General features: G+C 46.7%; 1 protein-coding gene and 1 non-coding gene across 2 annotated transcripts in view; one reads left to right on the forward strand and one right to left on the reverse strand.

Moving 5' to 3' along the window:
- ST3GAL6 (ST3 beta-galactoside alpha-2,3-sialyltransferase 6) overlaps positions 1-25,032 on the reverse strand; it is a 52,909-nt gene that overhangs the window by 3,972 nt on the left and 23,905 nt on the right. Inside the window, exons 3-9 of the mRNA XM_038766352.1 lie at positions 20,384-20,483; positions 17,431-17,508; positions 13,390-13,493; positions 12,391-12,454; positions 1,982-2,077; positions 1,126-1,312; positions 862-999 (exon numbers count right to left, since the gene is read on the reverse strand). Of these exons, the coding sequence (XP_038622280.1) occupies positions 862-999; positions 1,126-1,312; positions 1,982-2,077; positions 12,391-12,454; positions 13,390-13,493; positions 17,431-17,508; positions 20,384-20,472 (756 nt within the window). The 5' untranslated portion in view covers positions 20,473-20,483. The remainder of the gene's footprint in view (positions 1-861; positions 1,000-1,125; positions 1,313-1,981; positions 2,078-12,390; positions 12,455-13,389; positions 13,494-17,430; positions 17,509-20,383; positions 20,484-25,032) is intronic.
- LOC119945295 lies at positions 7,639-7,776 on the forward strand. Its single transcript, XR_005456169.1, has one exon. It is a non-coding gene; the product is annotated as a small nucleolar RNA SNORA7 (small nucleolar RNA).

Consider the following 25,032-nt stretch of genomic DNA (forward strand, 5'->3'; position numbering starts at 1 on the left):
AACCTGCGACCCAGTGACCTCATCCAAGGGTCTGTTGGTCTTATGTCCTTCCTGGGGTCTTGGGATCAGCTAGAAGAAAAGTGACGGAGTTGATTTTGGCCAGGCTCAGAATGAATTGGTAGAATTTGAGCACCTACTCAGTGGAGGAAGACATGATTCCTGCACTTAAGGATGCCTGTTGGGGACCCCACAAAGTAATTTGCTATTAAGAGGAAGAAGAAGAAGGATGTGCCAAGATGGAGATGTAAATAAGTGCTTAAATAGCAGTATTCTGCTCAACGCATAGAGCGGTTCTGTTACATTTATTTGTTAGGAGGAGGTGAGATTTCACATGCCATTGAAGATGGGAAGAGCTGTGGTCTGATTTGGAGCAGATTAGCTTGGGAGGAATGAAGAGTTTGAGGTGGAGCACAAGTAACCACAGCAGGCTTTAAAAAAAACGAGCATGTGCAGAATGACATTTTGGTAAAATGAACTGGGCTTCAGAGTGAAGAACAGACAAGAGAAGGGAGATGAGAGACAAGCAAATTGGTGAGGAGGCTGATGCAGTCATCTAGCCAGGCCATGACAAGTCTCTAGGCTGGTGGGGAAGCCTTTTGGATGGAGAGGAAGAGGACAGATCCTGAAAACGGAGAAAGAATAAAATAGGATTTGGCCAAAGGCAGTATGGGGGTTGAAAGACTGAGGAGTTGGAGAACAAGGCCTAGTTTACAGCTTGAGAATGTCAACTGTGATGGGACAGTTGGGTGGGAAGATGAGTTCGGTTTTAGACATATTAAGCTTAAGGTGCGCAAATCCCAATCTCTAGCTCTTGCAGAAGTGGGTCAGGTTTGGCTAGGGGATCTAGAACACCAAACCTACCTCTTTCTTGGGGAACACTCTGGGGAAATGAAGCAGGTGGTGAGCAGCTATGCGGGTAATGATGGGGTCCAGGATCCTGATTTGGCTGGGCTTGTAGATCATGTTCAAGGCTGGTTTCTTCCAGAAGCCATTCGGGCTCTGAAACAGAACAACGGCACCGGTGTGAATGAGGAGGTGGATGACAGATAAGAGCATTAAAGAGAGTCCGATCTCATGTGAAAACACAAATCCCATTACAGAACGACCAGTGCCAAGTCAACTTACTGCTTTTCCACCACTTAACAGAGCCCATAGCCACTTTAAATCTTGTGGTTTGAAGACAGTAAGAATGACAGTAGTGTTGGGATCATAGTGAACTGGATCTGAAAAAACAGACTCTGGATAAAACAGCCGGAAGGTGGTCTTCCTTCCAACATCGTCTTCATAGCCTAGAACAGGACCGTTATTCATTCTGGCAGGGGGGAAGAGACACAAAATCAGTTCCATGCAAGACCACCACCATCTTCCGCTCCAGCCCTGGGGACTTACAGAATCACGGGCAAAGCCAGAAACCGTATCCTGCAGATTCAAGCTTGCCAAGTAGTCGCTCAGCTGTTTCCAAATAACGGCACATTGGAGTCATTCAGTTTCATTTCCAAAATACTACTGGGTTGGCCACTAAACTAGGCGGGAGCTGTTGTTTCTTGGCTAACTAAGGTGTCATTCCCCTCCAGATAAAAAGGCCGGCTCTGAACATGTGCGTGTGGCAGAACTACTAGGGCCCTAGAGGGGCTGCCACCCTGGGCTTGGGTAGGTCACGGAAGATGAAAGGGGCTTTTCCAATTCATGTCAAGGACAGGTTGGAAACCACTTACATCGCTTAAATGATATACCTAAACCAGGGAATTAAGTGAAACCAAAGCAATCGTCTAGACTGTGACCCCGTTGTTGGGGCGGGACCATCACTATATGTTGCCAACTTGTACTTTCCAAGCGCTTAGTACAGTGCTCTGCACATAGTAAGTGCTCAATAAATATGACTGAATGAATGAAATCTTACCTATATATACAGAGAGATCTCAGTACGGAAACCCTTATTATTTTGGAACAGGAGACAAAACAGGAAAAGGTAGTCATTTACCTTATTATCACATCGTAAGAGTCGATTTTCTCTCCCAATGTCTTATTCTTCAGCACTCCTCCGTTACCCACAACGACACATCTTTTACATGGCACACTGGAGAACAAACAAACCCTCAATGAGATCAAGAAGGAGGCTTTTTTGATTGCTCTTCATCCTTTCCCTATCAAAATGATTTCCACTAATAGTACAAAAGGCATCTTTTGCAAAGCCTCTGTGCTTCATTCAGCAGCCCAATATTTATTACTTCCATACACAATTTCAGAGGGCGTGACGGTGAAGTCTTCCTCAAGTTCCCACACTGATACTAAGCAGAGCCAGACAGTGGAATGCCTTATGGATGGGCGTGAACTACAAGAAAGGCCCCTAAAGTTGAGTAGATAAGGACCTAGGGAAAATAAGCTATAACTTCATGATAATTGGCCTTCACCTGTTAGTCATAACTCAGGAGAGATAGTGGAGTTTTGCTGAGTTCCTTTGATGCATGGTTGCAGCCATGGTAGTATGCTCCTAGAATACGTCTTGCAGTTCTGGCCGCCGCATCTTAGGAGTGATCTAATAACTCAACAAGGTGCACCTTCCACATAAGGGGACCCTGAAAAAATTAAGACTCTTAACTCAGGACAGATGAAGGCTGACAGGAGTCCAAAAGTCTTCAAAACCACAAAGGGAGGAGACGGGGAAAGGGGGCTCACCAAGCCACCACTTTGGTGGGTGTCCCTTGAAACCCAAAGGTGGACTGTTTGAGAAGCTGTGTGGCCTCGTGGAAAGCGCATGCGCCTGAGAGTCAGAGGGTCAGGGTTCTAATCAATCCCTTCCTCCACCACTCATATGCTGTGTGACCATGGGCAAGTCACTTGACTTCTCTGTGCCTCAGTTTTCTCATCCGTAAAATGGGAATTAAGACTATGAGCCCCATGTGGGATGTGGACTGTGTCCAACCTGATTAACTTGTATCTACCTCAGCGTTTAATACAGCATCTGGCACATAGTAAGCTCTTAAATGCCATAAAAAAAATCCACAAGAAGTTATTGAGAAGTATATCGAAGCAGCTTGGCCTAGTGGAGAGAGCACAAGCCTGAGAGTCAGAAGTATCTGCGTTATAATCCAGCTCCGCCACTTATCTGCTGTGTGACCTTGGGGAAGTCACTAAATTTCTTTGTGCCTCAGTCCTCCTGTTCGCCCTCCTATTTTAGACTTTGAGTCCCATGCGGGACAGGGACTGTGTCCAACCCGATTAGCTTGTATCTACCCCAGTGCTTAGAGCCTGGCACGTAGTACACGCTTAACAAATACCACAATTATTACTATTATGGGAGAAAAATTATGTAACATGGTTTGAGGGGAAAATGAAGACTTAGAAGTGGCACTGTTTTTGGAGGTGGGGGAAGGTAGATGGGATCTTGAGTGAGCTGGAAATCGAGAGCCCCTCCTGACCTGGCCAACCCGCTTTACCTGCCCTGGTCTGCACCCAATAAGTGCTTAATACGTACTAATATTACTACTATTACTAGCTCCAGTCCCCAGCAAACACTGAACCAAACCTGAGCCTGACAATCAAATCGGTCTTTGGGCAGGAATAATAATAATAATAATAATAATGGTATTTGTTAAGTGCTTACTATGTTCCAGGCACTGTACTAAGTGCTGGAGTGGATACAAGCAAATCAGGTTGGACACAGTCTTTGTCCCATGTTGGACTCACAGTCTCGACCCCCATAACTTGCCCAAGGTCACACAGCAGACAAGTGGCTGAGCTAGAATTAGAACCCATGACCTTCTGCCTCCCAGGCAGGCCCATGCTCTATTCTTTAAGCCATGCTGCTTCTCTGTGTACCAACTGTATTGTATTTTCCCAAGCACTTAGTACAGGATTAACGTCCCAAAGCCTCCTTCCGTACCTGGCACCTGCAGCTTAGGGTGACAAGGAAGTGGAGAGCACTGCTGGGTGTGGACTATAATAATAATAATGACATGTATTAAGCACTATGTGCAAAGCACTGTTCTAAGCACTAGGGAGTTTACAAAGTGATCAGGTTGTCCCACGTGGGGCTCACAGTCTTAATCCCCATTTTACAGATGAGGGAACTGAGGCACAGAGAAGTGAAGTGACTTGCCCAAAGTCACACAGCTGACAAGTGGAGGAGCCGGGATTTGAACCGATGAACCCTGACTCCAAAGGATGAAGGCAAGGACGGCCTGGGCCAGGAGTTGCCAAAGGTGGGGCCCTGGTAACAAGGGCAAGTCAGTCAGTCAGTCAATTGTATTTACTGAGCGCTTACTGTTTGCAGGGCACTGTACTGAGCACTTGCGAGAGCACAATAATACAACATAGCGGACACATTCCCTGTCTACAAGAAGTTTACAGTTTAGAGGGCTGAGAGGAACAGCTGCACAGACGCCCTTGGCCCTGAACAAGAGGATTCTCCCGCGCGTTGGGCCGGAAACATGGTTAACCCAAACTCCACCCATGGGTGAGGAAGACAACGGGGGGGAGGTGACAGATGATGTGCCATGCCCGGAACTTGGTCCTGGCCAAATGCCCGTTTGCCACAGGTGAGGCTGACCCTGTAGGAGGAGGCTTCAACAGAACTATGCCCTTAGTGTGTCTTATGGGAAATCGGTCAGTGCTGAGCTGAGGACGAAGGATATCCAAATTGACAGCCGAAGTCATACTGTAATATACACCGCACGTGCTCGACTGCTCTTTCCTTTCCATCCAAATTATTAACATGCTGATCGCAGTACTTAGCATATCTTGCCTCTTGACTACTGCATCAGCCTCCTCACTGACCTCCCCACCTCTTATCTCTCCCCTCTCCAGACCACACTTTACTCTGCTACTTGAACCACTTTCCCAAAGAAAGTTCAGCCCATGTCTCTCCATCCCTTAAAAGCCTTTGATTGCCCATCCACCGCTGCATCAAACAGTTACCATCAGCTTTAAGGCACTCAGTCATCTCACCCCAACTCTTACCTTACCTCGCTGATTTCCAACTACAACCTGGCCCCCTCACTTTGCTCCTCGAATGCTAAATATCTCACTGTATTCTGATCTCATCTGTCCTCCCACCGGCCCCTTGTCCACATCCTCCCTCCCGCTTCATAGCCCAAAGACCACCACTGCCCTGTTCTCTCCACCCCACCCCCTAAATATCCCCCCTCAACCACCACCACCAAAAATCATACTTCCTCCAAGAGGCCTTCCCTAAGCCCTTATTTCCCCACCCTATTCATTATCCCCTCGGCATTGTCTGTTCACTCGGATTTATACTCTTTAAAACACTTTGATACTCACCCTTCCCCTAGCATTTATGTGCCTATCCTTATACTCTGCCATATCCCCTATCTTTAATAAGTTATTTTATTGTCTGTCCCCACCTCAAGACTGTAAACTGCTTGTGGGCAGGATTATGCTACCGACTCTATTGGACTGTACTCCCCCAATAAATATCATCAATTGATCGAAATCATACCTCAGGCACCTTCAAAGAGGATAGGGTTTCAGCTGGTTGCAACTATCTCTGCAGAGACAGTGAAGTACTGTGTCCGACCTGATTATCTTCTGTTAACCCCAGTGCATAGGATGCTGCTTGCGAACAAATACCGTAAGTACTATATCTTCAAGCAGCAGCCAGTCCCAACCACGAGAGAAAGCATTTCACTGGCTCCTTCTCCTGAAAAGTGGCCAGCTGGCAGCAAATGGCACAGGGCTTTAAAGGGAATCATCTTTCCACCATACAGAGTGAAACTAGGATTCAAAGGGCTATCGAGTTCTGTACCAACACCAGAGAAAAGACCCAAGAGGACAGAGTGGAAAACAGTGAGTTACGCACTCTTTGTATTCAGTCCTATGCTAGGGTCTTTAACAACCCAACTGTCGGCTGGACATTGTCCACATCATCCTTATTTCCTCGGGCTCTCGTACATGTATGTACGCACAAACGCCCACACAATCCCCACCCCTGGAAGCAGGGTGGGGCAGAGGACCGCTCACGGAGAATTCACCTTGTCCACAGGCAGTCCCCAGCTGTTCTAGCCTCCTGAAACCTAGTGAACACAATTAACCCAAGGTACTGCCAAAGGTTTTGCAGGTTCTGTAAAAGAGTACACCCTTAAAAAAGCCCAGGTCCGAATCAGTCCAAACTACCCCCTGCAAGCCTTCAAAAGTCCCCATTTCATAATAATAATAATAATAACTGTGGCATTTGTTAAGCGCTTATTTTGTGCCCGGAGCTGTTCTAAGCACTGGAGCAGATACAAACTATACAGTCCCTGTCCCACTTGGGGCTCAGTCTTAATCCCCATTTGACAGATGAAGGAACTGAAGCATAAAGAAGTCAAGTGACTTGCTCAAGGTCATCCAGCAGACAAGTGAAGGAGTTGGGTTTAGAAACTAGATCCTTCTGAGTCCCAGGCCTGTGCTCTATCACGTAGGCCACATTGCTTCTCTATGCAACTTCGTGCAACCACCCCCTCTACATTCTTCTAGTAATAATAATAATTGTGGTATTCATCAAGCACTTACTATGTGGCAAGCACTGTTCTAAGCCCTGGGGTAGATACAAAATCACCAGGATGGACACACTCTCCGTCCCAGTATCCACCCCAATGCTTAGTACACTGTTTGGCCCATAGTAAGTACTTAAAAAATCCCCTAATTGTAGTATTATTAATAATAAACTGAACACATTTGAGCAAACCCTCTCCTACATGGCCAGTTTTGTTTGATTGCCCAAACTTCTGACTCCCTGAACTAGCCTTGATTCCCAATTAGTTAGGAAAGTCCGAAGAATCTCCCAGCCTCAGATCCTCCATAAGCAAAGGCCCATTGGAGAATCTTAGAGGGGTTCAATGGCTTCAAATGAGTGGCTCCCACCCACTATCTCTCTGCTCAGGATTTCCCCTCCCTTCAGAGGATGCAGCCTGACCTGTTAGTTTCCATTTCTCGGCCATCAGGTCCTTTTCTTGCTTCCATACCCGTGGACAAAGGTGAGAGATGACACCTCCATTTTTGGTGAACTGGTTTTTCCTGTATCACTGGAACCTGAACTATTTTTCTTCTCAGTGTGAGGACTGTGTAAGGCAAGGTAGGGGTCCGTAGTCTCGGTTACTGTAGAAGAGACACCTTTGGCAATCAAAAATACAGCTACCATGATGGCCGTAACTCCCCAGCAGGACCTACCATAAGCCTGTCCAGTTGTGCATCCTTCCCCCAGGGACAAGATTCCACGATTATACTAAATGTCATCCATCTGTACCACCTTTCCTGGTTACTGTTTACTGCTCATGCTTTCTACAGTCAACAACTCAGGAGTGATTTCTTGCCTGACTCAGAACACTTGCGAAGCAGCACAGGTCCCCCTAGTCTGTAAACTTGTTGGGGGCAGGGAATGTGTCTGTTTCTTGTTGTATTGTACTCTCCCAAGTGCTTAGTACAATGCTCTGCTCACAGTAAGCACTCAACAAATGGAACTGAATGAGTGAGTCAGAAGGACCTGAGTTCTAATTCTGCTTCTGCCACTTGTCTGCATTGTGGCCTTCGGCAAGTCACTTAACTTCTCTGTGTCTCAATAAAATGGAGATTAAGATTGAGAGCCCCATGTGGGACAGGGACTGTGTCCAACCAGATTACCTTGTATCTACCGCAACATTTCCCCTCTCAGGGTCGCACCTGGAGAGTTTCCAGTCCTCTACCAGTCTTAATTATGGGAGGGAGAGTCAAGCAGACACATACACATTCCATTCCTAGCTTGGGCAGTGGCTAGCGAGTGGAAGGCCATCAGCTACAAGTCAAAACTCACCTGTGCTGGGCAGCAGCAGCACGGGAGAGAGTCAAGAGCAGACACTCAAGTTGATTGCGCAGAAGGAGGCAATGGTAAACCACTTCCATATTTTTACCAAGAACACTCTATGGATACACTACCAGAATGATTGCAGATGGGGGTGGGGCGTTCTGGGAGAGGTGTGTTCATAATAATAATAATAATGGCATTTATTAAGCTCTATGTGCAAAGCACTGTTCTAAGCACTGGGGAGGTTGCAAAGTAATCAGGTTGTCCCACGTGGGGCTCACAGTCTTAATCCTCATTTTAAAGATGAGGTAACTGAGGCCCAGAGAAGTTAAGTGACTTGCCCAAAGTCACACAGCTGACTGTTCATGGCGTTGCTATGGGTTGGAGACAACTCGACAGCATAAGACAAGACACATAGTAAGTGCTTAATAAATATCACGAAAAAGAAAAAACCCAACAAAACCTCTCTCTCTTGCGTAGGAACCGGATGTGATGATATCATAAGTATCAAGGTAATTTCTGCTCTTAAACGAGCAATGAAATAGAAACCCAGTGAGAACCAAAGATCGCAGCTATGAGTCAAGCCTCCTTGTGGGCAGGGAACGCGCCTGTTTATTGTTATATTGTACTCTCCCAAGAGCTAAGTACGGTGTTCTGCACACAGTAAGCACTCAATAAATACCACTGACTGACTGACTCCTTCGACCCTATCACTTTTTCCCTTCTGAACATCTGGCAGGGAGAGACGTTATGGCACCGGGAGGAAGGAAAGCAGGCCTGCAGCCTAACCGCATCGCCTAGTAGGAAGCCACAATCTCCGAGGGGAAGAGGGCAGTGGTGGCTAGGGTGGGGACCGCCTAGGGTCAAGCACAGTGAGTCCCTCCAGGGCTGCCCTGCCATCACAGGATCCCATAGAGACATCTGGGGGGCGGGCCAGCTGCCAGACCCCAGAGCCCAGTGTCCGGGCCCCAGTGTCGATCAATCAATTGATATTTACTGAGTGCTTACTGTGTGCAGAGCTGTCCAACAGGCTGAGAGACAATGCCTTCAGATGCCTGGGAACTCAGGAGATTGAGAGATGACGCATTCCCAAGAGACCACCTCTGTCTCACAAGCCCTTAACCCTGGCATTAGCCTTGACTCATCTCTCCTACAACCCACATATTCAATCTGTCACCAAATCCTGTCAGTTCTATCTTTACAGCGTTGCTAATACCCACCCTTTCCTCTCCATCCAAATCACTGCTATGCTGGTCCAAGTACTCATCTTACCCCATCTTGACTTCCCTGCCTCTTCCCACCTTCCCATATTTGACTCTTCTGCCATGACCATTTTTCTTAAAAAAAAAAACAAAAACCCTCAAATCATTTGATCCATGTTTCCCCACTCAAGAACCTCCAGTGGTTGCCCATCCACCTACACAAACAAAAACTCCTTACTATTAGCTATAAAGCACTCAATCTCTTTGCCTCCACCTAGCTTACCTCACTGATTTCCTACTACACACTATATCACTCCTCTAACATCATCCTATCAATCTCATCTTTCTCACTGGCAACTCCATCCCCCTTCATTTCCGAAAGTCCACTAGTCTCCCCACCTACAGAGCTTCATTAAAATCACATCTTCTTCAAGGGGTCTTCCCCAACTAAGCCCTCAGTTCCCCTATTCCCTCTTTCTACATTGCCCTTGCACTTGAATTTGTATCCTTTATTCACCTCACCCTCGTCCCCACAGCACTTATGAACATATCCCTAAATTATTTTAATATCGGTATCCCCCTCTAGACTGTAAACTCCTTGTGGGCAGGAAACAGGTCTACTAACTCTTTTGCATTGTGCTTTCCCAAGCACATAGTTCAGTGCTCTGCTCATAGTAGGCATTCAATCATTAAAATTGATTGACTGATTAAAAGCAGAGACCAGGGCCAAGGAAAGGTTAAGTCTTTGTGGAGAGAAGTATATGCCTGCAGCATGTGGGGGCTGCTGGAAGGCAATCCCAGAAAATCACGGTAACTCATGAAAATTTTGACTAAACACATCTGGAGCAGCCCAGGATCAATCTATCAGTCATACTGTGTTCCAAATACCGTACTAAGCACTTGGGAGAGTACAATATAACAGAGTTGGTAAACACATTCCCTGCCCACGGCAAGTTTACAGTCTAGAGGGGGAGAAAGACATTAGTATAAATAAATACCTTACGGATATGGACATCAGTGCTGTGAGGCTGAGGGAGGGGTGAATAAAGGCAGCAAATCAGGATGATGCAGAAGGGATTGGGAGAAGAGGAAATGAGGGCTTAGGGAAGATGTACTGGAAGAGATGAGCCTTCAATAAGACTTTGAAGTGGGGAGAATAGTTGTCAGATATGAAGAGTGTGTGGCGGGGGGGGGGGGGGGGGGGGCATTCCAGACCAGAGGCAGTTGTGTGGGCAAGAGGTCGGCGGCAAGATAGGCTAGACCAAACCCAAAGGGTTTATCCATGTCTCTGTTTTTCTTTAGCATAATGCCTCAGTAGCAGACATAAATCCCAAGGATTTTAATAATACAGAAAACCCTGCAGAACACATATGTTTCCCATGAGCAGTGCCTGCACACTGCAGTCATGTCTTGCTCTCAGAGCCAGATGCCCTGGGTACCCAGATACCCATCCATCCCAGACCTGACCGAGGCCTGCAGGTTCACCGACACTAATGAAACAGCTGTGTAACAAACCGAGCTGGGCCTGCCTCACAGGACATTTCCCCAACCGGTTTTCCAGTTCTGAAGCCACCTGGGGGAATAGGCTTTGCTCCCAGGGATACCTTGCTGAATAGCCCGGCCCCCACCCTCATCGCCCCATGATTCTTGCTCACAGGTTGAGGCCCGCGCAATTGAGCATGTTTCTAAGTGATGGGTGCGTTTCTGGGCAGGACCTCATGTTCCGAACCCAACTCAACTCATGGATACAGGATCAATAATAATAATAATAACACATGGTACCTGTTAAGCACTTACTATGTGTCAAGCACCGTGCTAAGTGCTGGGGAAGGTAGACACAAGATAATTGAATGGGACACAGTCCCACATGCACACACACTCCTCACAGTCTACGACAGAGGTGAACCTCAAGCCCAGAGGTTAAGTCATTTTCCCAAGGGCTCACAGCAAGAAAGTGGGCAAGCCGATTCTAGAATCCGGGTGTCTGGACCCCGAGTCCTTTGCTCTTTCCACTAGACCACACTGCCTCCGTCCTTTTTACTGTCAAATCAAGCAAGTTACCAAAATTGGTTCTATTCTCTGGGGGAGGGGACCTGCATCCACAGTCCTCATTCAGAAAACGACTTCTAGTTCAGCAAAGAGATAAAAATCTGTCCCTGGAAGGCAGAATAAACAGGTCACCCTTTTCAGAAAACCCCCACTGAGTTCAAATTGTTAATATATGTCAAGTGAGTGTTTACTAAGCATCCCGCACCGCCACCACCACCTCTGAAGTGGCAAGAACAATACCATCTGCGTGTCCATCTCACGACTACTCTTTCCGCCAGTTACATGGCCCGAGGGGAGAATGCCAGGAGGACAGTCACCTTCCCTTTGACTCCTGTGGGGCCACCTGAAGCAGGTGGACAAAGGGATCATCAAAGCTGGTCCAGGACAAGCAGCTCCCCCCTGCCCTGCCAACCTCTCCAGGGACAGGGTAGACTCTGTCCCTTGGAGGGACAGAAGGTAGGTGTGAGAGACTCTCCCAAGGGCAGTAACAGGCCTGTATTTATATTTATATAATATTATATATAATATTATTCTTATATATTTATATATTATGTTGCCAACTTGCACTTCCCAAGCGCTTAATACAGTGCTCTGCACACAGTAAGCGCTCAATAAATACGACTGAATGAATGAATATTGTGCCCTGGAGGCACAACTTCCTGATGGACAATTGACACTTGCTGCCCTTCTGAACCTCACATTCCCTTGAGATCCTTCACAGTCTCTCCTTAATGCCCACTGTGCTCACCCTAAGAACAGGTTTGCCTCTTAGGGCTGAGCTAAAACCTTTGGGAAATACACAGCCCCATAAAAAGTCTGTCTGTAGTGGAATTCCACTTAGCTATAAAGGAAGGAGGCTGACTTCTTTCCTTCAAAGGCTGGGGTGCTCTACCATCAAAGTGCCCGAGAACTTAGCTCCCCCAGGAGATATGAGCCATCCCCTAAGATGTATTTCTCCACTAGCTCCACGAGGACCTGCCTGGACGGCCCTGTCTCACCGGACCAGTTTTCAACCCCCACGCAAAGTCGCTCATGAATGGTTCCATCAACAGTACATGAAGAGATGGCTGGAGATTGCTAACTGTGCCTTGGACATCAATATTCAGGTGGCAACAACTGCAGGTTAGACTGACCCAGGTGGAGAAGCCTCAGGGATAGTAAATGAGCCAACAAAAATCACCGAGACGATTTCCTTCGGAAGTGCCAGATAAGTCCCAAGAAAACAACAGGAGAACCACTGAATTTTTAACCTTGATAGGGGACACAACATCACATTCTCTCCCTGCCCACCCTCCCCCTCCGGTTGGCATTTAACAGATCCAACAACATCAGCCAGGCAGAAGCAGAAGGCAATAAACTCACTTGTCAGATTCATCAAACAGATCACAACTCTGCAGTCTCGAGAGAGCGAGTTGAAAATATCTCTCTAAAAAACAAATGGGGAAAGAGGGAAATGGATTACATGTGAAGACAGATGGGAGAGTTTCCTGTACAAACAAGCCGCCGGCCCCAGCCTTCTCCACTTGGAGCTAGTGCTAGTTTGGCTCATGATCCAAGGGTGATCCTGAGCTAAGAACCGGTTCCAAATGACGGCAGCCCGCCTTCAGAAAACAGACACTGGTTTTGTCAAGCCAACGGGTGAGGTCTCCTCTCTGGTCTAACCCTGCTCCGATATATAATAGTAATGAGGGTATTAGTGAAGTGCTTACTCTATGCCAAGCACTGTTCTGAGTGCTAAAGTAGATACAGCTAATCAAGTTGAACACAGTCCCTGTCCCACATGGGGTTCACCGTCTTGATCCCCATTTTACAGATAAGTGAGGCACAGAGAAGTGAAGTGACTCGCCCAAGGTCACACATCAGACAAGTGGCAGAGCCGGGATTAGAACGAAGGTCCTTCTGAAAAAATTCCAGCTATGGAGAGTTCATGGACCAGCCACAATGGGGGATTTATTGGACCTCAAGATGTTCACGTTTGGCAAGACAAGAAGTAGATTTTCCCTAGCACTTGGGTTAGAAGGATAAAATGTGATGGATTCCAGACTAGTTGCCTCCCCTTCCCAAGGATACTATGCTAAGAATTGTTCTAAGAACTATCTGGTATGACGAGCTAAAGCAAGAAATGTGGCATGCTGACTATGTGCAGGAAAAAGAGAGATTCCAGTAGCAGATTTACAACCACCCCATACTGGTAAATACTGGTGTAACTGCTTTGGTCTGCCTTGCTTTGGTCAGTGCTTAGAACAGTGCCTGGCACATAGTAAGCACTTAACAAATACCATTAAAAAAAAAGTCCCAGCCCTCTTTAATATTTTGCCTTACACAGCTTCAGAACGAAATAATGTGGCAATGAATCCTGACCCGATCTCCTGATGCCATAAGGCAAGTCGATCCTGTGGCTCCCACGGAGTTCAGCCACTTTCTTGTAGTCACTTGCACACAGGAAGGGGTGGATTCCACGGATGCTGTGGGGTGAAACACATGCAGCGGGTTGATTTTACGAGATTTTGAGGACCGCACTGGCTTTTCTGAATTCAGACTGGGCATTGTGTTCCTTTTCACGTGGAGGCTTGTCTTCCAATTTGTACTTCCCAAGCGCCAATTTGTACTTCCCAAGTGCTTAGTACAGTGCTCTGCACACAGTAAGCGCTCAATAAATATGATTGATGATGCTGATGATGATTTGGGGGAAAATGACATTAAAAAAAACAGTTAAACATGACCCAGCAATAAGACTCAAAATCAGAGCAAAAGTGCTCTTCGTATATATGTTTTGACGTTTGACTAGATGCAGGGCAGAGATACTTCACAGAAATCTGTGACGTTCCAAAAGCCAAACTTTTAAAAGCCCATATTATCAGACATGGCAAGAAAACGGTCCCCCCTCCAGCAATCAGTGGTATTTGTTGAGCACTTACAGTATGCAGACCACTGTACTAAGCATACTAGCACTGTTCTGAACTGTGACTAGAAACCAAAACAAACCTTGTCTAAGCAATGATCTGGCCATAACCTATACCATCTCAGTTAACGAAACCCAAGGTACATAAAAGGTTTGATCCAGTTAGCACTGAGCATCTTCCTGGCTCCCAGAAGAAACTGTTCAGAGATTTACGGGCCAAAAATCCAGGGCTGGATCTGACTGCCTCTATTAACAGAACTACTTCCAGATTGCTTCTGCTTCTCAACAGCAGCAGCGGGGCTTAGTGGAAAGAACACAGGGCTGGGAGTCAGGAGCCCTGGGTTCTGATCCCAGCTCCATCACTTGCCTGCTTGGTAACATGGGCAAGACACAACTGATCTGGGCCTCAGTTTTCTCATCTGCAAAATGGGGATTCATTCATTCATTCATTCAATCGTTTTTATTGAGCGCTTACTGTGTGCAGAGCACTGTACTAAGCGCTTGGGAAGTACAAGTTGGCAACATCTAGAGACGGTCCCTACCCAACAGTGGGCCCACAGTCTAGAAGCCCTCCCTCAGGACAGGCAGGAAACAGAACCTCCTTGCTCAGTTTTCTTCCTCGTTGCCCCTCACGCTCTCCCGTGCACCTTCGCGAGTTGTCTCCCCATCCCTTGGGTCTCAGTTGCACACAACCTCCCCATCTCAGCTAGGACCGGAGGGCAGGGGTGGAGCTTGGATCAAGGACAGTGTAAATAAAAGTGATAATAATAATAATAATAATGATAGCATTTGTTAAGCGCTTACTATGTGCAAAGCACTGTTCTAAGCGCTGGGGGGATACAAGGTGATCGGGTTGTCCCACGTGGGGCTCACAGTCTTCATCCCTATTTTACAGAGGAGGTAACTGAGGCTCAGAGAAGTGACTTGCCCAAGGTCACACAGCAGACATGTGGCGGGTCCAGGATGTGACCTGTGGGCACATCCAGCAGGGCCTCTTTATCACTAGTGACCTTGGATAAGTCCCTCAGCCTCTCTCGGCAGGAGACTCTCATCACCAAATCTGTTGAATTCTCAAGCTTTTAAGTACAGTGCTCTGCCCACAGCAAATGCTCAGTAAATACCACTGACTGATTGATTCAAGCAATGAAAATGCTGCCACAAAATATAAGTCATTTTCAATCCCTTGGAAAGAGATGTTCTAGAACTTCCGGCTCCTTAAAAAAAAATGGTAAATATTAAGAATGGCTGTTGTCCAGTGAACTGAAATTGGGAAGCCAGACACAAGGAGGGCAGAGGAAACAATTTACGAATGTGATACAGCAAAACCTCAGAGAAGAAGTGTGGCCTAGAGCATGAGCCTGGGAGTCAGAAGGACCTGGGTTCTAATCCCAGCTCCACCACCTGTCTGCTGTGTGACCTTGGACAAGTCACTTCACTTTTCTGGGCCTCCGTTACCTCATCTGTAAAATGGGGATTGAGACTGTGAGCCCCACATAGGACATGGACTGTGTCCAACCCGATTAGGTGTGTCTACCCCAGCGCTTAGTACAATGCCTAATAAGTACTTAAATACATTGGCTCAGTGAAAAGAGCCCGGGCTTGGGACTCAGAGGTCATGGGTTCAAACCCCGGCTCCGCCACTTGTCAGCTGTGTGACTTTGGGCACGTCGCTTCACTTCTCTGTGCCTCAGTTCCCTCATCTGTAAAATGGGGATTGAGACTGTGAGCCCCCCATGGGACAACCTGATCACCTTGTAACCTCCCCAGCGCTTAGTACAGTGCTTTGCACATAGTAAGCACTTAACAAATGCCATTATTATTATTATAAAAAAGAAAGACTGCATCTCCTGGCTGAAAACCGGAAGAGACCAGTGTGGCACACAGCCATCCAGAAAGGAGCAGATGTCCAAGCACAAACCACATAAGGATTGAGAGACAAGGTGAAGAGGCAAAAGTGAAGAGGGTGTCAGGCAGCGCATACACCAGATGTGACCGCACGAGAGACAGCCTCCATGAGTGCACTCCCGCCGTCGACCCCCAGCCCACGTCCTCCCCCTGGCCAGGAATGGCCTTCCTCCACACATCCGCCAAGCTAGCTCTCTTCCTCCCATCAAAGCCTTACTGAGAGCTCACCTCCTCCAAGAGGCCTTCCCAGACTGAGCCCCCTTTTTCCTCTCTCTCCTCCCCATCCCAACCCTACCTCCTTCCCCTCCCCACAGCACCTGTATATATGTTTGTACAGATTTATTACTCTATTTATTTTACTTCTACACATTTACTATTCTATTTATTTTGTTAATGATGTGCATTTAGCTTTAGTTCTATTTGTTCTGATGACTTGACACCTGTCCACATGTTTTGTTTTGTTGTCTGTCTCCCCCTTCTAGACTGTGAGCCCGTTGTTGGGTAGGGACCGTCTCTATATGTTGCCAACTTGTACTTAGTACAGTGTACTAAGTACAGCATACGACAGTGTACGACAATGAATGAATGAATGAAATGCACAATGCAGGCAGCACTCTGTGGCCCACATTGGCTTTTCAATAATAATAATGATAATTAATAACCATGCTATTTGTTAAGCACTTACTATGTGCCAGGCACTGGACTAAGCACTGGAGTGGGTACAAGCAAATTGGGTTGGGCACAGTCCTTTTCCCACATGGGGCTCAGTCTCAATCCCCACTTTACAGATGAGGTAACTGAGGCACAGAGAAGGAAGTGACTTGCCCAAGGTCACTCAGCAGACAACCCATGACTCGCAGGCCCATGCTCTATCCACTACGCCATGCTGCTTTACAGTCACGTGCACAACCGCAGTATCGGAAGAATGGACGCATCATTCCCCTGTCCAGGAAACAAACTGCCCTGGAAAATCCAGGGTGATTTTGGGTTATGATTGGGACTATAAGAGGACAAACGAGAGGTGTGCCCAGGGGTCTGTGGGCGCTGAAAGTCTCTAGACAGTGGGATCAAGGCAGCAGGGGAGAAAAGACCTAGGTCAAGGCTTGGGCAACCCTTCCACATGATCTGCAGGCTTTGCCTAAAAACCAGTAGCCGCCCTTCAGGGATGTGACTGCACTGTGGGCAAGCCTCCAAGCCACAAAAAAAAAAAAAAAATCAATGGTATTTACTGAGCTCTTACTGTGTGTAGCGCACTGTACTAAGCACTTGGGAAAGTACAATAAAATGGAGTTCACAGACTCGTTCCCTGCCCACAACAAGTTTACACACTCACGCAGCAGGGCAAAAACTAGGATGCAGACTCACGGGCACGAACAATAACCAATTCCAAAGTTGTGTCCCAAGGGGCAGCTCTCTAGCTTCCCTTTTAAGGAACTAGGACACAAGGCCATCGGAGCAAGGGGTCATTTGAAAACATGCCAAAGACTTTCGGGACCCCCCCCAGGCCAAAACCTGACCTTAAATCTGGGAGGGAAATAAACCCAAAGGGCAAAAACAGTGGGGTCAAACAACAGCATTTCCTTCTTTGGCCTTACTTCAATATGGGCTCGAATGCTGGCTTCGCTGAGCAGGTCAGGATTTTATTTCTCCTTTCCATCTCCAAAGGGGGCATCCTGCAAGGCAAAAATACTCTCAATCGATCACTGGTAGTGACTAAGCCCTTACTGTGTGCAGAGCACAGTACCAAGCTCTTGGGAGAGTACAATGCAATAGAGTTGTCACACAGGATTACCATGCATAAGGAGGTAACGTGGGAGACAACCACTTGTCAGCCAGCAACCAACCCAATTTCTGCCAACACCGGAGAGAAATTCCCCGAACACCCTCCGCCCCCTACCCTCCCATGCTTTGCACATAGTAAGCGCTTAATAAATGCCATCATTATTATTATTATTCCTGTCCAGCCCAGAGTACCGGTTGACACGAAAGCCGGGCCCGTCCGCTCAAGGCGCTTACCACCTAATGGGGAAGATGGGCCAACAGAGGTGGACAAATTTACAATAACGAGCACGTTACCGACTTGTACTTCCCAAGCGCTTAGGACAGTGCTCTGCAAACAGTAAGCGCTCAATAAATGTGATTGAATGAAGGAGCACAGGTAGAAATACCAGCAAACAATCAGATAAATACTTAGAGGGAGACAAGCCCCTTTAGGACCTGGGCTCCGGTCGCCCCATACCTTGCCACGGGACACTGCACGGTGGGAGGCTCAACCTCTGCACAGCCAGGGGGTGAGGCAAGGGCTGAGACACTCAAGGGACCCCAAGCCTGAGCTGGAAGCCCACCTAAACAACCTTTCGGCCTCCGGTTGGGGCTGGGGTGGTTTGTACCTAAGCACTGCCTACTTACAGCAGTGGCCCCCCTCCTGGAATGACTCAATGAGTGGTCCTAAACTTCAGTCTTGGTTTCTTGACTCTATTGCTTTTTATGTGTTTGCAAGCCATTGTTTTCATTTTTTTCTGCCTACCCCCACCTCAAGTGCGTCCCCATCTATTAGATTTGAATCCACCCCAGGGCTCTACATATAGTAAGCAGCAGTAAATACCCTGGCATGAGTGCCAAGGTGGCCGATAGGGTGGCACGAGCAGGAAGGCCTTCTGAGGTCTGGGATTTACTCTGGGGCTCTGAAGGAAGGTTTTGAGAAGTGGACCAGGGAGGGAATTCCAAGTTGGGGGGAAAGACGTGAGCAATGGGGCCGGGGCAGGACCCGGGACCCAGAAGCGTCAAGCTGCATTTGATTACTGCGGTTAGGAGATCAATCAAGCAATCAATGGTATTGATTGAGCACTTACTGTATGCAGAACACTGTAGCAAGCACTTGGGAGCTTAGGATCTAGCAGAGGTGGTGTAATAATAACAATAATAATAATGATGATGGCATTTGTTAAGCACTTAACTATGTACCAAGCACTCTTCTATGCGCTGGGGTAGGCACAAGGTAATCAGGTTGTCCCACGTGGGGCTCACAGTCTTAATCCCCATTTTACAGATGAGGTAACTGAGGCACAGAGAAGTTAAGTGACTTGCCCGAAGTCACACAGCTGACAAGTGGGAGTCAGGATTAGAACCCATGACCTCTGACTCCCAAGCCATGCCGTACTTAGGAGCCTTCTCTGGACACAGTTGGGAGTAGCCCAGGGATTCCCCCAACTTCTGTAACAGGTCTCCGAAGTCAGGAGTAATCCCGGGAAGCAGGGAAATAATCCCAGTTGACCCTTGGGGGCCTGCTGCTGAATGTCAAGGGGGATTGGGAGCCGGGGATACTGTGAGAACCACCCAGCCCCCCGCCCAGGGCACAGTGTGGGGAATCAGCTATGTCCTGCTCACCTCTACAGCTATCCCACCACAGACCACAGCAAAAAGCCACCCCAGTATCTGAGGCAGCCAAGCAGCAGGGCTCTAAATCATCTGCTTCAGTTCCCTGGTGGCTCCCTTCCCCCAGAACCTGATTAGCCCTTGTACCTAAGAGAGGTTTTCAGTCTCACCACAAAAGAATTTCCAGAGCCAAGATGTGAACGCACTGCAGCAGACTTCGTTTTTAACCTCCAAGGCTCAATCAAGGGCAGAAGACAGTGTTAACTTCACACTGTCAAAGTTATCAGTTTTAGCTCCCGCTCACACCCCTAACCAAAGGGACTAGCAGTTTATTTCAGGGGAACGGGCTGCTCATCTTCACCTTGGGAGTCAAGGGGCTTTCTCTTTAAAGGTCAAAGGCAGCTTGGTAATCAGAATTCTTTGGAAGAGATGCAAGACCTTGAAAGCTTTTTTGTTTTGTCTTTTCAAAAGGCAAGTCTTTCATGACGGTTTTCATTTAAAAGCAATACTGTTACCCCGGGAAAGCTGACGCTCCTTTTAAAGACATCACCTGCTCCTTCAGAATACTGCAGCAGTTCAGTTTCAAACACCTGCGAGCAGGGGCCCTACTGAAATGTCCCAGATCTGTGAGCTAACGTCTAGCAGCAAACAACCCCAGAAGAGCGATGGTGCAATACATCCTACTTTCCGGAAAGCTTCCTCCCCACTGCTGGCCCCTCGGAACTGTCAGAGCAGGGCAGAGGCTCCCTCTCCGATGGTTGGGGTGGCGAGGGGCTGCCTGCAGGGTCCTGGGGCATTTCCACCCAGGCAAAGAGCTGAAAGCACTCCATGCAACCAGGCGAGGGGAAGAAACAAAGCAAGGTCTGTCTGGTGGGCCGGGAGGAGGAACCATACACAGCCACTGGCTCATTTGTAAAAGTCAACAGAAACAGGATGCTCTACTTCAACGGCCTCAGTGCTACTCTGGCACAATTTTTAGGGCCCTGGAGTCGATCACGGGGTTTACAACCAGCCTGGTTTATACTGAAAAGTGAAGAGAGATTTGAAATGGTATTTGAATTCATGTCAGTGTTCATCATTTAATCGGACCTCACTGAACATCTATTAGTTATTTCAGAAACAAACAAACAAAAAAAACCAAAAAGACACGGCAGATTGTTAAGTGGCACTCACCAGTAAGTGTTTGTTTTCCACAAAATACAATGAAGCACGTAATAGAGAAAGCCAGCACCCAGGATTATGACCACAAGGTATCCTCTCATGGCTGGCACACCTGAAACATAGAGGACAGAATTTTACATCTGATCCAGATTTGGGGAGGACACTTTGAAGGTGCAGGCAACATTATGGTTTTGAGCTAAACATTCAGTTGTCATGGAAACCCAATATTGGTCAAGTCCAAGAAAGAGAGGAAAAATAAGTTAAATTGGCTGTGTACCCCTAGATAACACAGTCCAAACACTAGAAGCCTTCCCTAATATCTCAACCCCCTTCCTTTTGTATCATTCATTCAATCATATTTATTGAGCGCTTACTGAGTGCAGAGCACTGTACTAAGTGCTTGGGAAGTACAAGTTGGCAACATATAGAGACGGTCCCTACCCAACAACGGGCTCACAGTCTAGAAGGGGGAGACAGACAACAAAACAAAACATGTGGACAGGTGTCAAGTCATCAGAACTTATGTACATATCCTTATACTCCGTTGCTTTACCTGTAATTCATTTTAATGTCTCTCTTCCCACTGGACAGTACTGTCACCAAATCAGCCTCAGATGAGAGCAGTGTCTGAGACAGAACTTAACCTGTTTTTTGAGAGGCAGTGTGGTTTACTGGATAGAGCACAGGCCTGGGTTCCAATCCTGGCACTGCCACATGTCTGCTGTGTGATCTTGGGCAAGTCACCTAACTTCTCCGTGCCTCAGTTACCTCATTTGTTAAATGGGGATTAAGAGTGTGAACCCTATGTGGAACTGGGACTGGGACTGTGTCCAACTGATTAACTTGTGTCTGCCCCTGTGCTTAGAACAGTACTTGGCTTATAGTAAGTGCTAAACAAGTACCATAATTATTATCGTTACAGTCCTTGAGAACAGGGATCATTTCTACCAACTCTATCGTACTCTTCCACACACTTAGTAGAGTACAAACACTGGGTTCAGCAAACACTCAATACCATTGACTGATTGATGTTTCTGCCATTTTTTCCTTATCACAAATGAACACTGTGTGCAGTAATGAAGGCTAATGAAAACTATGTAAAAATGTTCCTAGTAGTCTCCTATTTTTAGAAGAAAAACGTTCCTGATAAGGTGAAACTTTGACCACCTGGGCATGTCTCAAATCGATTTTCTTTCTGGAATATTAACCAAAGCAAGTGGAAGCCTACTATTTTGAGAAAACTGTATTTTTTTTCTTTTGCTCCCTGAGCTCAAAATAACCTTAAAAAAAAGGCTGAACTTTAAAAATTGGACCTTTCCAAGTTTTTAACTCAAATGCTGAGTCATTTATCTAACGCTGGGGAAAGTGTGAGAGCAAAACTAAGCCATTAAAAAATATCTTGAAGGCCCAGAACCAAACAGTATCCATTTTAAATGTAACAACAGTCTTTTTCAGTCCCAGGAAGGGAAATTGGTTCATTTTCTTTATCTGCATACAACTGTCGGCTAATCTTGCATGCCTGTCTCCCTCCAGAAGTAGATATAATGGATAAGAACACAATAAATGCCACGGTAGGATTCTCAATGATCCGAAAGTCAGGAATTGAAAGGTTAAGACCTTTGCAAGCCTAAGGAGACGTAAGGGTGGAGTGGAATATGCAATGTTCGGCAGAGGAATTGTGAGTAAAATTTCCCGTTATGGTCCAATAGTTTCTATTCCACACGTACCCTGTGAAAGTACTGTTACTCAGTACTGGGAAATAATACTCAGGTTGGAATTAGATATGATTCCTGGCCTTCAGGGGCTCACAGTCTAGGACCAACAGTGGAGAGAGGGGTCTGGTGAGAGACGCTAAGGAAAGATCAGGTCTGCTTTACCTCTTAGGCAATTCAAGCATTTACCTAGGGGATAATTCCTCAAGGAATTGTTTCCCACTCCCCCTAGGGCCACCTTGGGGTGGATGTCCGGTTGGGGTTCACAATGCATGAACAACAGAATTTACGGAACATCTTCTAAATGCAAAGCGTTATACTACACTTGGGAACATACAGCATTATAAGACGGGGAGCTTACAGTCTATCAAAAGATTAGCAGCCGTAAATTGCTGAATAAAAAATGGGTTGATGTAAAAAAGAATCCAGAGATGGCCTCAGTAGCACGAACAAAGGAAAGGGGAGGAGCTGAACTGGAACTGTGATGGTGATCACCACACTTCAAGTACTCCACCAAGGAGAGAGAGGAGAGAGAGGTATTCAGTTTCCACGCCCAAGGCTTCCCAGGGCTTTAAAAGTACACAGCATTTGTGGTTAAACCTCAGGGCAAACATTGTACAAATGACTCCACGACATCAGCCCCATTTTTAATAATAATGGTATTTGTTAAGCATTTACTGTGTAGCAAGCACTGCAGTAAACGCTGGGGTAGAAACAAGATAATCACATCAGATGCAGTCCCTGTCCCACTCAGGGCTCACGGTCTACATGGCAGGGAAAACGGGCATCGAATCCCCATTTCACAGATGAGGAGATTAAGGCACTGGGAAGTCATTTGTGATTTGTCCAAGGTCACACAGTGGGCAAGTGGTTCCCTGCCCCTTTCTAGTTCCCAGTGGGGTTTCAGGGGAGTTTTCCATAGGAATAGTCTTAAAACCGACGAGTTAATGAATGATCTAGTGTTACCAAACCAGTGAGGTGTGAGGGCCAGGTATTCAGGGAATGTCACTCCAGGTATTCAGTGACACTCCCCCGTGCCATGGAAGGTGGACAGAGTGGGAGCTACGTGCCTCATGGTCCTTAAATTGATCAGCCATGCATCTTTCAAGGCTGCCAGTGGGAGCATCATTCACATCTTCTTTTTCCACCTCTCCATTCCAAAACATGCCTTCCTTATGAAAGCGTTCTGAAACACTTACAAAAAGGCTTCCTGCAAAATACAACACACCCAGACCGGAGATCTCTGAGAAACCAATCACACTGAGAACAGGCCTGGAGAGGGGGCCACCACGACTTTTTAAAAACTAATTTTTTCCCACCCATTCCTGCTTGCCAGTGCCAGCTTAAAAAGGGGGATGGAGGAGAACGTCTCACACCTTCCCACTTCTTGAGGAAAGCAAAAATGTTTGTAGGTTTGTGGTAGACTACAGTTTAAACCCACCTAAACTGTGGAGGTAGATTAATCAACTCTGATTTGTTTGTAAAGGAGGTTGCACAGTGGAGATGGCTATTAAATTGGATGTTTTTAAGAAATATATTCACATAGGCATAGAGAGACAGGGAATAAGCCTGATGAAGTCATAATTGAGTCAAGGAAGCGGAGCCAATTAATCAAGCAAACCATAAATGAATGAATCCAAGAAATAGACTCAAGAGCCATTCAGCATGGAACAATGGGCCAAGGGACCTAAGAGCCTGACCACAGAAATATAAGCTATGCAGAGAGCAGTCTGACAAAAGCAAAGTGCAGTCCTCTAAACTGTAAGCTTCCTAAGGGCAGGAAATAGGTCTGCCAACTCTGTTGTACTGTACTCTTCCAAATGCTTAGTAAAGTGCTCTCCAGCCCTGATTACTCTCCCTCTCTGCAGCCTCCTGCCTTCAAGGAACTCTACTTTGATATCCTGCGGTCACCTCCAACATAAAACTTAACCCGTCTAAATCAGAGCTCCTTATCTTCCCACCCAAACCCTGTCCTACTCCTGGCTTCCCCATTGGTGTGGATGGCAACACCATCCTTCTTTTCATTCATTCAACTGTATTTATTGAGCGCTTACTGTGCACAGCACTGTACTAAGCACTTGGAAAGTACAATTTGGCAACAGAGACAAACCCTACCCAACAACAGGCTCATAGTCTTCCTGTCTCAAAAGCCCAAAACCTTAGCATTATCCTCGACTCCTCTCTCATTCAACCCACAAATTCAATCTATTACTAAATGCTATCAGTTCGACCTTCACAACATCGCTAAAATGTTTCCTTTCCATCCAAACTTGAAAATCCAAGCATGACAATCTGATTACCCACAGGGGGGTAATCAATTCCCCCTTGATTACTGTATCAGCCTCCTTTCTGAGCTCCCTGCCTCCTGTCACTTCCCACTCCAGTCCAAAACCCAGATTATTTTTCTACAAAAATGTTCAGGCCATGTTTCCCCACTCAAGAACCTCCGATTGTTACCCATCTACTTCCACACCAGGGTTCAACTCCTGCCAATCTCCCAGCACTCCCCATCCTTCCTTAAAAATCAGCTGAGGATGTAGGGTAGGGGAGAAGGTTTGCAGTCGTGTACAAGTGGATAAGACTGGAGAAGGATACGGTCTAATGGGGTTCCTGGAAAGTGAAGAGGAAATGTTGAAAGTCTGTTCTGGGAACCACAGAGAGACAGACAGACAGAGAGAGTTTTGATCTTCTGATCACCCCACCCCCACAGTACTTGTGTATATGTCTAAATTATATATTACAAATTATTTATTCATATTAAGGTCGGTCTCTCCCTCTAGACTATAAGCTTGTTATGGGCAGGAAACAGGTCTACTAATGCTGTTGAACTGTACTCTCCCAAGTGCTTAATGCAGTATTCTGCACATAGTAAGCACTCAAATAATACCACTGATTGATGTAGGGTTTGACTCCTGCCAACCTCCCAGAACTTCTCATCCTTCCCTGAAA

The sequence above is a fragment of the Tachyglossus aculeatus genome, chromosome 24, assembly GCF_015852505.1.
Source record: "Tachyglossus aculeatus isolate mTacAcu1 chromosome 24, mTacAcu1.pri, whole genome shotgun sequence".
Classification (NCBI taxonomy): Eukaryota; Metazoa; Chordata; class Mammalia; order Monotremata; family Tachyglossidae; genus Tachyglossus; species Tachyglossus aculeatus.